Consider the following 17,136-nt stretch of genomic DNA (forward strand, 5'->3'; position numbering starts at 1 on the left):
TGTGTGTGTGTGTGTGTGTGTGTGTGTGTGTGTGTGTGTGTGTGTGTTAGGGGGTGCTAACCAGGGCTTCCACACATACATTTGGTGGAAGGAGGAAAGCAGCAGCCAGCACACACTTGTTCCAGAATAGACAGTAAAAGACGCTAGATGCAAACACTAATTACCAGGCTGTGGTGGTTATAGCACTAGGAATCAAGTTTCAGATCAAAGCGTAATCCTAGAGATAAAGAAAGTAGTTTCTTAGTAAGAAAAGGGCCAGTTACACACACACAAAAAAGCATGTAATCTGAAATGTTTTTAACTTTTAGTTTTTGTTTTTTGAAGACAAGGCTTTTCTGTGCAGCCCTGACTGTCCTGGAACTCACTCTGCAGACCAGGCTGGCCTCAGAATCCAAATTCAGAGATCCATCTGCCTCTGCCTTGCAAGCGCTGGGAGTAAAGGTGTGCCACCGTACTTGATGTGATCCAAAAGGCTTAAGCAACTAAAATAACTTCAGAATGTAAGATGCAAAAGTGTACAGGGATGAAAAGACAAAGGCCAACATCCATAAGAGTAGTCCTGGTTTCATTGAACAAATCAGAAAACAACCTGAAGGACCATGACACTAACTGAACCCACCTGCCACAGCAAAGCACCCTGCTCAGGCAGCAGAAGGCTCTTCAGACACCCAAGGAGGACTTGGTAGCATCACTAATCTGAGCCCCAAACAAGGGTTTATAAATCCAGAAGGGTTCAGATCACACAAAATACATTCCCAGACCATAGTGTGATTGAAACAGAAGTGAGTAAGGATAGATAGTTAACTGGAAAAGCACCAAATATTTGGGAACTTAACAACACACTTCTAAGTACTTCATGAAAAATGAAATCAAAATAGCATTTCGGATGAAATAAAAATGAAAACGCATTACATCAAGAGTGCATATGGCTGCCCTGACGTGCAGTTAGAGGGGATTTATAGCAATGCCCATGTTAGAAATAACACAGCCCTCAAACAAACAACCTCATATTTCTACCTTGAAAAGTCATGAAAAGAACAGCAAATTAGCCCTCCTAAAGTTACCAAAAGAAGAATGAAGACCACCTCAGGAATCTCCAAAACAACAAACAGAAAAGGGGTAGAGAAAAATCATTAAACAAAAGCTGGTTCTGTGAGATCATTAACAATGATAACCCCAGCCACACTGATCAGAAGGAAAAACAAAACAGAAGACCAAACCACAAGGTATCATGCTGAAGAATAAGCCTGTCACTTCGAAGTCTACACGCTTAAAGGAAGAGTGAGGCTGCATGCAAGAAAGTTTGTCAACAGACAAAAGTGATAAATTCCTTGAAAGACACAGGATATTTAATTTACGCAGACAAAAACAGGTCCCTGGAACAGATAAATCACTATCAGAATTAAAATGTTTGCGACAACTCCTGTGGAAATGAGAAGGCAGAGCACAGGACAGAATACAATGCCTGTAGCACACGCCCGACAGGAGACTACATTGATGATAAAGGACTGCTGGAGTTGTCATCATTGTTACAACTTCCTGCACCAAACGGGCACAGGATTTGAGGAGAACTGGCCAGCAGAGATATGTGGCGATCAAACTGTGAACTCAGACGCCCAACACCACTAGCCATAGGGAAAAGCAAATTCCAATTGTATGAGACATCCCCCGCCACACACACCATGAACACACTAGCACAGCTCCATTGAGAAGCTGACCAAGTGTGAAAGAGAAACCAGGGCTCCTGGAGCTCACATCCTGTCATGGGATTCAAAATGGCATCATTTTGCAAGCAGTCTGGCAGCACCTTAAAAACCAAAGCACACACCAGTCATCTGACTGAAACACTCAACTCCCCAGTATTGACCCAAGAACAGTGAGAAACATGTGTGCCCAAAGCCTTGCAAGTGAATGTTCATTTCAGCTTCACTCCTAAGGGCTAAAAATAAGATAAAAATGTACATCAATAAGTGTATCAACAAGCTGTGGTTTATCCACATGATAAAATACTACTTGGTGGTGAAAAAGGAACAAACTAATGATACACTGCAAGGATAAATTAAAAAAAAAATTATACGAGGTGGAACTGGTCAGACGAGCCACCACTCTGCAGCAAGGGCACATGCTGCATTACTCCATTTAAATTGAATTCCATAAAATGAAATCTAATATATAATGGCCAGAAAGCAAATCGATCGTTACCTAGAAACAATGAGTCACAGAGGAGGATTTATGGAGTGAAAGTGTACAGGGAAACACGTGAGTGTGATAAAGACAGTTGCCATTATGCTGGTGGCAAGGGTGTGAAGGGTGGGTCTACAGATAGCAATACTCATCAAATCGACACCTCAAATACGCGCAATTTACCCTGGACTGAAGAAGAGCTATCGAGTCAGACAGAAGGGCTTGAACAAGTCTGCTACCACTTCCTGTCAGCTAACCTGCTTTTACCATGGACTCTTCGGTTTATGAAGTGGTCCCGTCAGCCTGCAGGGCTGGGGAAAGATTGCTTTGTGCTGGTGAAGCATTTGTCTGGGTCCCAGAGAACAGGTGTAAACTACTGGGATCCATCTACGTCAGAACAGCGGTATCTGGCTCGCAGGAAAGGACGAACAATGAGTCGGTGAGTGTATGCACTGCTTGGAATGCAAGCATCTTCAGCCCCTGCAGCAGCACAGCTGTCCTCAGACCTGCATGGGTGCCTTCTTCTGCCTGATCCTGAGAGACTGGAGCTTTGAGAAGGCTCTAGCTCTTGAAACATGTGAAGGACAAGACTGAAAGTGCAAAGTGGTGCAGATCTTCACATGTTCATTTAAAAACAAAACCACTGGAGAGGAGGGAAAAGACCAGGGAACAAACACCCAGGGGCCCCAGGCTGCCCTTTCTACCCGTGTACCTTGCCACAAGCCCTGTCCAGAATGGGGCCCGATGAGCTCTACTCTGCAGCTGGCATGTCAGCACCTTCTCTGTCACATTCTTAAGGAAAACCTTGCTGAACAAAATGTCAGAGCAGAAGCCAAGCAAACAAGAACAGGTGATTCTTGGATGGATGTGACTGTGTCCTTCTGTTCCTCTTTTCACCTGTACAGTTAATAGCCGAGGCAGGCTCACTGTGTTTCTGTTGTACAACCCAGGCTGCGCTGAGCACATCTCTGGGGAGCACGGTGGTCGCCTCTCTTTCTAACTGGAACAGGGTTTACAACAAAAGTAATAAGCCTCACGTCAACGTCCTGAAGGAAACTGACAATGTAATTCTTCCTGTCCCACCGGCTCTGCAGTTCTTAAAGGGCACGGAACTGTTCACATACAAGGACACACTGGTGAAAAGTGCCTGGGGGTGGTGCCAGGAAGACTGTGCGGAGCACAGGCTAAAATTAACCCAGATCTATTGGAATCTTCTATTTGTAGCAACCATCTCACTGGAGAGAGACATCTGTGAGGATGCAGGAGGAAATGGCAGATCCATCTCAGTCAGAACATCTGAGGCAGTTACAGCGCCACCTTCCTTTCCTGCCACATTCTAAACTGCGTAAGTTCTGCAGACTAGCCCCTCCAGATTTGATCAGGCTCTTGCTCTTTTTTTTTCCCCCTATTTTTTTGAGATAGGGTTTCTCTGTATAGCCCTAACTGTCCTGGACCTTGCTCTGTAAACCAGGCTGTCCTTTAACTCAGGGTCCCTCTGACTCCCAGGTGCTGGGATTAAAGGCATTTGCCACCATACCCACCTTTGAATCTTATTTTTCACTCAGCCATCTCTGATTATAAAAACATCGGTTGGCTTGTGTTCCTACCTCAATTCTTCTGCTATCCACCAAAGGCCACCCCATACCCTCTCTGCTCGCCAAAGGCGGTCCTACATCCTCTGCCATTGTTCTCAAATCTTAGACCAAGATGGAGGCTGGGCACAGGACGCTTCTACTTCAGAGCCACTTCCCTGTCAGCGTTGTGTTGGGAACTGCCCAGAGCCTCTGCACCTTCTGCCCTACCTCATTTTTGTGGTCTGCTAACGGCTATGGGACCACGTGGAAAATTGATTTTTTTTTTCTTTCTTTCATTGTGGCTCCTATAGGATAGGATGGGATGGCTGCCTGCTGCTTCTATCACAGCATGAGGCTCACTCTCCAATATGACAACAATCTTTTCTTTTCCAAGATGTCTTCATTTGTTCCTTGGCAGGGAGAGAAGCGTAAAACACACAAAAATAGCACCCCTCTTCCCATTGATTCTGTCAAGTACTTGAAATCCAGACAGCACAGGAATGAGGAAAAGTCACCCGACCACTCAACTGGTCCCCGGGTGGTAGGCAGGGAGGAAGAAGACAAAAGCCTGAGAGGTGAACACAGGTGGTGGAGTGTCCAGGCCTGGAAACATTTGCTGAAGGCTGCCTTGAACCTGAAGCAGAAAGGAGGCAGGAGAAGCCACCCAAACCACAACCCAGGAGAGCTCAGGAGGATGAAGGAAGACAGCTGAGAGTTTAGAGCCTGAAAGGGACAAAGCTAGAGCATGGAACCCGTGCTGGCTTTAGGCACATGGGCAGGGCCTGGAACTGCCTTGCATCTAGGTCTTCCTGAATGTGAGCATCAACATCACAAACACCCTCCAGGCCATTCTGTGCTCTTCATCTTCTGAAAAGGCAGCCAGGAAAAACAGGACTGAACACCCCAGGTAAGAGGCTGAATACTCATGGTCTTTAAGTAAGTCTCTCCCCTCCCTGCGGCTTATCTATGGGATGTGCTAGACATTCTGCATCAATGGTTCTAAACAGCAAGAACATCCTCAGGTTTTCTGGCTCACGAAAGAAAATAGACTGAAAGGCAATGATATCCCTACTGTTGTACACAAGATTGGATCCCTGCTCTCAGAAGCTCGCAATCCAACCTGGGGGTGGTGGTGAACACCTTTAATCCCAGAACTTGGGAGGCAGATATCTGTGAGTTTCATACTCACCAGGGCTACACAGTCTCAGCATCATCATCATCATCATCATCATCATCATCATCATCATCAACAACAACAACAACAACAACAACAAACGAAAAAGTTTATAGTCAAGTTGGAGACTCCAACATACATGTTGCCATCTACCATCGGGCAGTGTGCCTAACACAGCAAACAAAGGTCTCCAAATCCAGAATTTAAGAGGGTAGAGGACCAGGCTGGGAGGAGTGACGTGGGCAGAAGGCTGAATCATGAGGTCATAACATCAAGAGTGCTGCCAGCGAAAATGATAAAACGTTACAGGAACTGAAACAGTCTGGGTTAGGGCAGAAAACTGTGTGTATACGTGTGTATGAGCATGTGTGCCTATTCGCATGTATAAATAACTACCTTGCTGGTGGTCCTTGCTTATCTATAACCAAAAACCTTTCTAGGTATATGTGAAAACTGTTCTTAATAGTTAACAACTAGGTTATATTATCATTCAGTGTCTGCCTTTTTCAGCGGCTTCTAACTTTCTTACAGGCGGGAATCCTGTCTTGTTTGCCATACAGGCCTAGAACTTAACATATAGTTAATAGAGTGGTCTATCATAACACAGTACCTTATCAATGTGTTAGTAGCTGTAGAATGACCCAATTTTATAAAACTTGGGTCCCTCAAAATCCTTGAAAATTCAGCACTATTTCTCTTATTTTTTTCATAAAAACAAATAAAGTCAGAGGCGTGAATGTAAAGTAAGTCAACAAGTATCCACAGCCTGTAGATGGGAGCCAGTGTCCCAAGTCCACATCCCTCAACTCAAAAGACCATCCTCCCAATCGCCAGCCTGCCCAGCTGCTCCCACAAGCTGATTTCTGTACAAGCAAGAAAAGTCCAGGAGTCCAAAGAGATGAAATCGAGCGAAAGTTCATACTTAGGGGTAAAAAAACCACAGCAAAGTTTCCTGGCCTTCTACTGTTTTAGCATCCTAGTTTTGAATAGGCTTTCTCTAGACAGAAAACTCAAAAATAATAGGAAAAGAAATTCCTTCCCAATCAAACTTCCCATTTGGGAGTCTGAAGGAGAAAAACAGTGAGAAACAAAGAACATGGAAAAGAGACAAAAGGAAATGCTGAGTCTGTGAATGCTGCTAATTAACTTAAGAGATGGAATCACGGCACCTCAGTTCAGAAAACAGAGGTGGCTCTGAGAGGTGCAGGCTCTGGCTCCCAAGTCCTTTGGAGCTCTTTAATTAGCCTCCTAGAACCTCAGCATTCCTATTTGAATAATCCATATTTCTGGTTATTTATTCAGTTCCCCACGCTACACATTATGGAGCCATATGCTGTAGGAATTCATCACTTCGTGTCTGCACTCAGCCATCCAGAGACTGGCAGTTCAGGCCTGTACAAAGCTTGGGGGAAAGTCCCTAGAGAGTGAAGCCTTAAAGGTTAGAACACCCAAAAGCTGAATGCTTTGCACACTTGTTTGCAAACAGCTTGGGAGACGGTGGTCCTTTCAATAAAGGACAGGCAATTAGAACGGTAAGAGATGGACACTCTCAAGAAAGGAAAGCCAGAGTTACCTCAACTGTAAAGGCCTCTGAGCAATTTCCCATAACTCTCTCAGCACTTTAAAAAACAATTTGCTCTTAAAAGCAATTTCTAAAAGGAAGGTTTTCAGTCAATCCAAGGTCTAAGATACACGAGATGACACACCTCAGCCTCGCACAAACCTTTTATAGGAAAGGAGTTTTAGAGATACATACGCTGATAATCCTCAAATCACTTAAAACACAAACCTGGTCATTGTGGAGTCTATCACAATAGTGAAACATTGGAAACGGCCTGTGTCAACAACAGAAGAGTGCTATGTATGTCTCCTGTGTCCCTCAAGTAGTTACTGCACTCTTGTGGAGATTATGTCACAGAATGCCAAATATTATGTTAAGTTAAAAAAGAAAAATGTGAAACAGAGTGTGGCAGGATTAAATGTTAAAATCAAACAAACCAAAACACCCACCAAAATAATAATAATAATAATAACAATAACAAAAACAAGATGACAATATCCACCCAAAGACAGGCTATGCTTTGGTGCAAAAGCGCGGCATTTTAGCTTCTGAAAAGAGTCTTGCCTTGGTTATTTATTTGTCAGCCTGACCCTTAACGAAAGCAGAACTTAATGACATTCTAATAGAAAATAGACTGAATGTCTAAGGTCTAAATTACACTTAATAGATATATGCCAAATTTGTATGAAAATTTCAGAGACATTTTCTGCTCGGAGTTGTTAACTGCATGTGACTAGAGGTTGCGAGATGGCCAACCGTGAAGTCTTGACTGGTTAGAAAACTCCAAGTGTGGTTGGCAAGCACCACCTAGCACCTTTCAGTTTCAAAAGCTATCCCTTAGTGGCACTCACTCTGGTCACCTCCTCAGCAGCTCTATTTTCCTTCCCAGCTACATTCCTCAACAAGAGTTATCAAAACAAGCCACTCCCCCTTTTGTTTCCAACTTTAAGATTTTATGGAATAACTGAGAAGTGGAAGCAGTGTTGTCTTTAAAGGATAGAGCAAAAATTTTTATTAGATACATTAAAGAAGGTACAAAACCCAAAATTCTAGAACCATTCTTCACATTTTCATATTCCTTGTATTTAGACACACAGCACATACAGAATTCATTACTGAATGAATAAATATGAATATTTGCTGACAATGGCAGAAATATAGACCAAGAGGTCTATGGAGGACATAGAGAAAACTGAGGTAAGTTTAGAGACAAAAAACAAACAAACCCAAACCTACACTTAGAAAGTAATGCTTACCCTTCCCCAAAACCAACACAATAAAAGAAGGAACAAAAGCCCGGCCTTCAAGGCAGAGGCCATATTACCAACTGACCCCCAGCACACAAACAATACACACCTTTATTCACCAACCCTCATTTCAGAAAAGATCTGACACATTTGGAACACATCCCCAAATTAACATTGTTCTGAATGAAAGGGAAACACGGGTGGCTAAGGGACCTAAATCCAGGCTAGTAGTGAGGGACACACAGACAGGCACCAGTGAGGACTGGAACAAACCGACAGGCAGGCTCAGAACATACCTGAGCATGAGGTTCATGAGCTGAAGGCCCTCGCCTTTCAGGAAGCGCTCTCGATTGGAGCTGAGCATCAGGCAGGAGCAGAGTGCATCAAACAGGTTCTCCATCATCTCCTGCTCCTCTGCTGTGCTGGGATTGTGCCTTTTAAAGACCTGCCAAGTAAGGAGAGAAGAAAGGAACCATCAAAAAATGCTGTTCCATCAGCCATCATCCTATAATTTCCAAAGCCTGCATCTTATTAAAACCCCACCAAAGAAATGGAACTCTACAAATGAAGCTCTTGCCAGTTTCCAGTTTAGAGATACTGAGTTTTCTGACCTGTGGGCACTAAATAAACATCCAGTTTACATAAAAACACAAAGCACTTAGCCAAGCACTGGGTCCTAAGTGACTGACGGCTTCAAGGAGGTAGATCAACAGAACAAAACAGCACCCCTCAATCCTCTTCTACTGTATAATGACAGAAATAGACAAGTCTATGACAGACTCACAAAGTGAAATACAGAAACCTCTGAAACCACAGTTCTGGTCCAAAAACCACTCTGGCAGAGAACCATGTATCCTTGCTCCTGTACAGTCCAACCCTACCAGCTTTCCTCCGCTTCTAAAGTACCCATAGCCCAGAAGAGCCACTCCCATCTCAAGGTGCTTCTTCACAACAGGGCTACTGAACCTCCCCATTCAGTAGCAGGGGCTCAAAGTCCCAGCAAGGGATCTGGGCAGTTCTGCATGCTAGAACTGAGCAAGGGTTGGGAGAGCCTCTGTGCTGGGCAGGCTGCCCCATACAATCTGCAGTTGGTGACTGAACAGGATAAGGCCTGCGCACCTCCTGGGTGCTGCAAACAGCTTCCCACCATAAAGCTCTATTTTTAGGGTGGAGGCCAAGTCACTTGGCGGCTGGCACCACAGGGAAGCGGTATGCAAACTGCCATCTCAGACACTCAACACTCTTCAGCCTGTATCCAAATGATCTATTTTCAGTGCTGTTTTGGAATATCATAGATGGGCTTGCTAGGAGAAATCTTGACGACATTTCCAGAATGTCAGCAGGATAACATTTCAACTGCATTTACATTTCTTTCATAGAGCAAATGGCAGTTTCCAATTTCTCACTCCTTGCCTGCAGTGCCACAACCTACTGTCCCCATGGCCACAAGCCCACTGTGCCCCTGTGTTGGAAATGGCTTTACCCTGAGTGTAGCTGGAGCCTAAATGAACAAACTTCTGTAAGGATTAAGCCAAAAGGGAAGGGATTGAATAATGTTGGGAGCAAGGCAAATGAACACAACCGGCTCTTCCTGGCCTAAGGCCAAAGAGGAAAGCTCACTGCCTTTGGGTTAGCAGTCGGGGAAAGGCCACACAATGACACTTGATCAGAAAGAGCCAATGACTAAGAAAAGGAGGCAAACCTTGTATAGCATGTGGCTGCTCCTTCCCACTTTTCCACCTCCACCTCCCACTTAAAGCAGGCCATGGACCTTCATGGCACAAAGGAAGCAGAAGGATTACTCACGGATAACTGCTGAAGAAGCACATCGATTCCATCCAGCTCCCCCAGCAATTCCCTGTTTTCTAAAAGAAGGAAAACAGAGGAAGAAAAAGAAATGAAGCCAACTGTCAGATTTTACAGCCGTCTACCACTGATCCATCAGCAAACAAAATCAATACCGCTTGACAGAGTACAAAAGCTGCACAGAGAGCAAGTGGAGGAGCTAGGCGATGCCAAAGGCAAGTCCATCGGCTATGAGGATCTGAGTGTGGCTCCCAGCCCAGCCCCGGCTCTAGAGTGGGGAGCTCACCATCATTGTCCTGAAGCAGGATGGCCAGCACTTCGCTGCAGTATAGCTTGTTGGCATCGAAGGGCATCTTGGCCTGTGGGAAACGGAAATGAGAAAGCCATTAAGGCACCTGGCTCCCTTTCCAGGGCACACTATTTGCCCACTAGAGACAAGGAGGGTAGAGGAAAGGCAGGGGACATCAGCCTTCTGTGTTCAGGGAGCAGACACAGGTGTTTCAAAGTAATGGCATGAATGTACCCTCCTCCACAGGGCCAACCTTGAGCCCATATTTTAAGTCCAGAGGCTTTGGTGACCAAGGCAAATAAGAGAAAGATTTGAACTTATAAGATTAAAACATATGAAACTCCAATTTACAAGTTACAACCAGAAAAAAGGCTGGAAATTAGCTGATACATGATCAGAGAAGTTGAAAAGAAAGCAAGCTCTTGTTCAGATTAGCTAAAAATATTTATAATGAAGTAGCTCCTTTTGGAATTTTTTTTAATGTTTAAAATTTAATTTGAAACCATAAACCTATCTGCTTGTAGGCCATAATCTGCCTACTATTTAAAAAGGAAACCACATTAAATATGCAAAAATGTGTTAATATTTTAATACCTACATTACTACCCACAATTCTTCCCCTGCTATGTTCTCTGCAGCTTGAAAACTCAGAGGGGACGTGTCCACTGCAGATCCCATCTTTCATGGCTACCCAGTTGCTTCAGCTGCAAGCTTCCAACAGTCGCGCCCTTGGATAAGGATGCCAGCCTCGCTGATGCTCTTATTCATGGGAGCCAGTTCCTTGAGACGCAGGCACACAGACAACGACCCTAATCAGCACAACTCCTGCTTCTCATCCAGGTTTTCGAAATGACAAATAATTTCTGTAGCTGCAGAGGACGTGGCAAGTGTTCGTGCTGAAGCTAGCACTTCCATCACCTCTCGCCATTCACAGATCTGTTTGGACATTGATTTTGTACTTAAGGAGGAAGAGTGGTGGTGGCTAATCAAGCAACAGCCAGCGCCAGTTCCGTTTTCTGTGCACGTCTTCCTCATCAAGTCAAAGTGTACCCCACAGGGTTCTAGGGGGGTGGCCGCGTCTGACCCATCTCAGGTTAAAAGATCCATAAGTGCAAGGTTGTGCACATGCTGGCTACCGGGCAAGCTGGAGGCCTTATTTCAAGAAAGCTGTGTAACAGCCAGAGCTTAAGTACAGCCTATAGTATAATATAGAAGAAAGATAGTTTTATGAACTCAAAACAGGGGTGGAAAGCCAAGCAGTGGGCACATTCAGAATCAAGGCTTCTTCAAAAACACTGTCACTTACTCATGTTATTTAATCCCCCAGTGTTGGATTCAATTCTAAATGATTTTAGCCACATCAGCTTACATGCAGATTTTCAAAGGCCAGGATCTTTTGAAGCAGAGACCCTTAAATGGAGGAAAGCCAATGACACTGGGCCACCACATCAATGGTCTTCCTGAACTTAAGGAAAGCCAATGACACAGGCTACCATGACAATGGCCTTTCTGGGCTTCCATGTCTCTTGATCTTTACTGAATTTCATGTGTAAGATAGAGAATTAAGCAGCACAATAAACAGAGGTGAATTAAAGCTGAACCCTGTCGACCATTATGGAACTTGCCACACTAACTATGTACCACAATGTCTGGTGTTTCCAAATTGAGCTGAGGGAAATGGGTTGGTGCAGAATTCACCACAGGCTATGTTGAGATTTTCAGGGAAAGCTGGTGATGCGTGACAGCTGTAGGGCACTGCACACACTGCTCAAGGTCCCTTTCTTCTAATGGCATCACACCTTTGTGGAGCTAGCTGTGGTAGTCACTATATGAAAACCAGCGGGGATTAGATGAGGAGGAACGTTCCATTAGCAGTGGCTGGAGCATTTAAGGTGAAATCAATGATGCTTTCTTCTAATTTATGTTTGTTTTCCCTTCAAATAGCTACTGAATTGCTAGATACACACATATACTAAAGCCCTTCCTGGTATCTAACTACCTAATAAACCATCATGGTAAAAACAAAATTACTGAGACAATAAGAACACCTAGAACACAGCGACATGATCTATGACCCAAGTAAAGCTTCCGTTTCTCCACTATCAAGTGGAAACTAAAACATAACATTTCCGCGCAGCAGTTCGAGGCACTCCCCGTGACATCTGACAAGCCGGTTTTGATCCCAGATTTATACAGTAGAGAAAGGCTCCAGTAAGTTGACCTCTGACCTCTACATGCAGATGGTGATGTGTGTACGCACACGCTACATAAATGCACATTTTAAAAAGAAACACATTCTTTTTAAAAATAGCCCTTCTTTGGAGTTACTGTGAGAATCACAAGAAAGCATCTACGGCACCGTGTGGACTGAGGCTTCCGGACTGGAATCAGAGTGTGTGAGTTCCGGTCTCAGCTCTAACCACTCAAGCGTGACGGGCTCTCGGTCGAATGGCTGTGCTCTCTAACTCAAGGTCTCCCATGTGGCCATGCCTTCCTTCTTTCTGAGGTGGCTGCATTAGATGAACTGTCCTGAAGGAGAGCTCCTAAGAGGCTCCCCACACCCAAGTCCTCTCTACTGAGGACTAACGATCTCCAGCTCCTGCTCTGACACTAGAAGGAATCCCCAGTTTATCCAAAGTGAAAACTAAAAACAGCCAAATCAGAATTATATCACCCTTTTCTTAAGACAGAAGAGAGCTTCTGTCTTAAGAAGCTCTCTTCTATCTTAAGAAAAAAAAAAAAAATTGGCACAAGAGAGCACTCTAATCAGGAAAGCAAAATGTTCAGACATGACAGCTCCTAGCCCTGAGCTGTGCAATGTGGAACCAGTCTGAGGTAGCTTAGCAAGATGAGGCTGCATTGGAGACCAGGTCTAGCTTACTGGCCCTCCTGCCCACTTTCATGGGGCTCTCTCCTCATCAGAAAACTGGGGACAGCTGCATGCTTCGGGCAGAGCTCTTCATGAGGTTTAGAAACACATGAGCAAGGATCTAGGCGGGCATCTCACATGTGATGGATCGTTAATACATAAAAGTCTGTGTCAGCTGGTGGAAATACAGAGATGATGGTGGTGATGACACTTGGAGCTGGGCAGATGAAAGGAAGAGAACCAACTCTTCACGTTTAGTCAAAGATGAAATGTACCTAGGAAACTCAACTCCTGTTTGAATCTCAGTCAGAGATTCCATAATACAAACTGCCAAATAGCAAAGGCATTTAATCAAATGAGGAAGGAGAATTCACTGGGCAGATACTGTCTCTTGGATATTACAATGTAAACCTGGGGGATTTGCAGCTTGTACGGTTCTTCCATCCAGGAACCTGGTGATCCTAAATCTTTCAGCTGTCTGAGTAATTGCGGAGTCAGGCAAAGGTTTGTACTCAGCATGGACCAGCCTTGAATAAAATTAAACTTCACCTTCTGGGGAGCTGCTGCTTTTTTAGAAAGTAGAAAACAATTATGCTATCACCTGCAGCCAGGGACTGGAGGTTATGTCTGCAGCTAACCTGAACACGGGTGGGGGTGGGGTGCAGACACTCTGCCAGCCCCTTACAACTGTCAAAGCAACCTTGGTCGCCACCTGGGGCCAGAGATCTTGCATCAACAGCCATACTGGTCGCTTAACTTGACTGGTTGTGAATTGATTAGCTCACACTGAATGTAGCAATGGTTCCTGGAATGTTGATTTAACTGGAAACTCAATGGGGATCCTAATTTTGTTTCTTTAGAAAATGCCTGGCTTTGATGTGATTTTCAGTAGTACATACAGCACCCTAACATTTGTGGGCACTGTGTGAAAAAACCGGTGTATGATGCAGTATCTCTCCTGCTAAGAGAAACTTGCCTGTTACTTGCTAATCCGTCTAATACCATTCTCTGCAATGGGTCTTCTCCTTGGACAAATTAGTGAGGTTTCATTTGGTGGATGAAAGAAGGCCCCATTACTATGGCTACATGCTGCTAGGCTATCAGCATGAAGCGATGTGATCTGCAGCTAACGTGCCTGCCACCCATCGGCCCCTCACTGAGAGTTACTTAAGGATTCCTAAATAAGTATGGATCATCAGTCAAAATGAAGGATTTAATCCGGCAACCCAGACACATAAGGATTCTAGAATTTCAGCTCTGAGACTTCCCCTTCCATCACTCACCATGAGGGCTGCTAAAACGTGAGGCTCGGCCCAAGCTTGGACGATTTAGTACACCTGGGGGAATCTAAGAATTTCCAAGGAACCACAGAAGAAAGACTAGGGGAGAGAGCCAGGCCTGGGTCTTCCATTCAGGATTTCTGGGGTATAGTAAGTCAGCTGGGTGATGAGATCACCAGTACCTTCCAGATGAAGAAAAGGTGCCCCACAGGTGTGTGGTACCATTGTGGGTGAGTGCTGGAATTCAGACTGGCTAATTCCTAGGAGAAATCTTTAGGAAAAAACTGAAGGGGCTGGTTTGCAGCAACCAAAATGTTAGATGGATTGGAGGCAGAGCAGCATCATGGGAAGGTCCATGAGAACACTTCTGGGGTGTAGGTTAAATCCCAGCTCCAGCTCTACCCGTATAGGTTTAGGGCAAGACACTTAGCGTCTGTAGGCCTTGATTTTTAGTTATTTATCCACAATAGGACTTACACACCTCCTTTCAATTCTAAGAATGATGCGGGCTACATGAAAGAGTAGGGACTCAAGCTGTCTCACACTGCTGTGTATATTTAAAAATACAGGAGGAAAAAAAAAAAAGCATTGTGCCTGGTAGAGACAGGGACATAAGCAAAACAAAGGTCTGATATTATGCTCTTTGTAGTGCAGAAGACAAGCAGAGGAGCAATGCAACAGGTAATAAGGCTGGCGTTTCAGAACTGAGAAATGAAAAGGCCAGACTGAGCTGGGGGCAGTGGCCCTAATGAAGGCAGGGAGGTGGGCACTGAAAATGAAGGAGCTACCGCACTGTATCAGGCTGCAGGAGAAGAAAGAAAAAGAGCCAGTGGATCTTAGAGACACACACTGACCCACATGAGGACCGCCTTTGGGATACACTAACAGTAGAACCTCATATGGTGGATGAGCTGGTTGGTTTTGTGTCAAGTTGACACAAGGTAGAGTCATTGGAGAGGAGCCTCAGTTGAGAAGTAGGCAAGCCTGTAGGAAATTTTCTTCATTAGTGATTGATAGGGGAGGACTCAGCCCATTGTGGGCAGTGCTACCCCTAAGCTGATGGTCCTGGGTTCTGTAAGAAAACAGGCTTAAAAGGCCATGAAGCGCAAGCCAGTAAGCAGCACCCCTCCATGGCTTCTGCATCAGCATCTGCCTCCAGGTTTCCACTCTGAGCTCCTATCCTGACTTCTCTCAGTGATGGACTCCGATGTGGAAGTATAATCCACACAAATCCTTTTCTTCCCAATTTATTTTTGGTCATGGTGTTTCATCATAGCAACAGTAACCTAAACGAGGACAGTCGAGTTGGGCTGTGCCCAGGGAACCTGGTTTTTAAAGTTGCACTAGTGATCTCTCAACACAACCCCTGCTGTGTCGATGGTCACAACTTAAACGCACGCTCACATGGGTCTTCAGTCACCTCATGGGACTCAGTGGTCCCCAGAAAAAGAATTACATTTTCCAAAGAAAGCAGGCTAGACAAGTGAAGGAACAGTGGCTGTAGCCACACAGCCTCCAAGGGAGGGCAGGCCAGAGTCCAGCCCACTCAGCACTGTTTCCAAGGCTGCTCATGGTGAAGAATAAAACACGCATTTTCGGGAGGGGGGGGGTGAGAGGGGGACTGGGAAACCAGAACAAAGCACCTCCAAAAGTCATGGATTCTTGCTGGCCTCACTCTCTAGCTTGCCTTGCTTTTGTTAATGTTCCATGCAGCACAGGGTTTTTCTAAGGGAACTTGCTTCCCAGTAAACAGCAATTTAATGTTTAAATACTGGAAACCTTGAAAATGGTTTTAGATAGCAACAAGGCTATTCCTGTCCCGAGGATTATACAAATTTCTGTGCCCTACGGCAAAACTCAATAATAGCTTACTAAAGTAGCAAATGGAATCCAGAATAAATACCCAAAGGTCTCAATTTCTCTTCCTATATAACCAATTCCACAAAAGAAAGAATGAGCAAGAGAGAGAGACGTGTACACAGATACAGAGAGAGACAGAACAACAGAGAGAGTGAGAGAATGTTATTATGGCAAGTTGTCCCCTTCAAAGGATAGAAGAGTTTTAAAGAATGAAATTTATTAGTAAGTTCCAAGGAACTGAAAAAAAAAATTTTTTTTTGTCCTGACTTCACAGAGACAAAAACTACTAGATTAGACAAAAAAAAAAAAAAAAAAAAAAAAGGTTGGGCCATAAATTCCACCAGCAACTCCAGTTCCCATTATCCATCCCATCCCATTGGTTTTGACTCTCCTCTCCTCCACCCCTCAGCCCCAAAGTGTTTCAAACACTTAGAGGATGGAATACATTGTGAGTGCTGAGGAAGTAGGTGGGAAAGGAAAACTACATAGAACAAGTGCAGCATAAAGCCAAACTACATCCGGGCTCAGAAGTCCAAAGGAAGATGCAGAGATGGCAGCATGTGAACTAGCTACCTGCTGGATAAAGGCCTGAGGGGAAGGAGGTAAAGGTTTGCAGGGGCTCAGCGCACTGGGCTCTGCCTGGCAAGACTGGGCTCTGCCCAGCAAATGCACCCATCTCCACCAATAACACCACCGGGCTTAGTATCCTCTGATGGCTCTGTGTGCGTCTATATTATGGGGTTATATGAACAGGACTAGACTGTCAGGCAACCTTCCTCTCGGCCCTTCCAAGACAAGGAGGGTGAACCTGGGCTACCACACCCCAGACTTTCTGGATAAGCCATGACTACTTCAAGAATCATTCCTCCTTTAGAGGCAAACAAAGGGTTCCTTCTTACCTTGCCAGCTGAGGACCACCATGATAGCACATAAGCTACTGCCCCCTATTACACAGTTGGTCAAGCTAAGAGCTTTGCCCTCCTTTTCTTATTTACTCTATATTAAAAAAGACGGTGATGCCATGCTAAGAAAGAGAATGAATTCAATAGAAATAAGGACAAAGGATACAAGAAGCTAAAAGAAATTAATATGACTAGTTATCATTTCTTTTGTTTTGAGACAGGATCTTCTATACCAGGCTGGCCTGCAAAATGCTATGTAGTAGAGGATGACTTTGAACTTCTGATCCTTCAGCTTCTACCTCCCAGGGCTGGGATTATAGATGGGTATAGGCATCCTAATCACTGAACAACTTCCCCAAGCCTATGAATGGCTATTAAGCAACCAGAAGT

The 17,136-nt window shown here is 44.6% G+C and overlaps 1 protein-coding gene across 1 annotated transcript in view; it reads right to left on the reverse strand.

The window, feature by feature from the left end:
- The window catches only part of Ctnnbl1 (catenin beta like 1), a 153,251-nt gene that overhangs the window by 65,114 nt on the left and 71,001 nt on the right, over nt 1-17,136 (reverse strand). The window contains exons 8-10 of the mRNA XM_055602422.1: nt 9,833-9,905; nt 9,547-9,605; nt 8,037-8,185 (exon numbers count right to left, since the gene is read on the reverse strand). Of these exons, the coding sequence (XP_055458397.1) occupies nt 8,037-8,185; nt 9,547-9,605; nt 9,833-9,905 (281 nt within the window). The remainder of the gene's footprint in view (nt 1-8,036; nt 8,186-9,546; nt 9,606-9,832; nt 9,906-17,136) is intronic.

This window comes from Psammomys obesus, unplaced genomic scaffold (genome assembly GCF_907164565.1).
Source record: "Psammomys obesus unplaced genomic scaffold, mPsaObe1.curated_primary_1811, whole genome shotgun sequence".
In the NCBI taxonomy this organism is placed as follows: domain Eukaryota; kingdom Metazoa; phylum Chordata; class Mammalia; order Rodentia; family Muridae; genus Psammomys; species Psammomys obesus.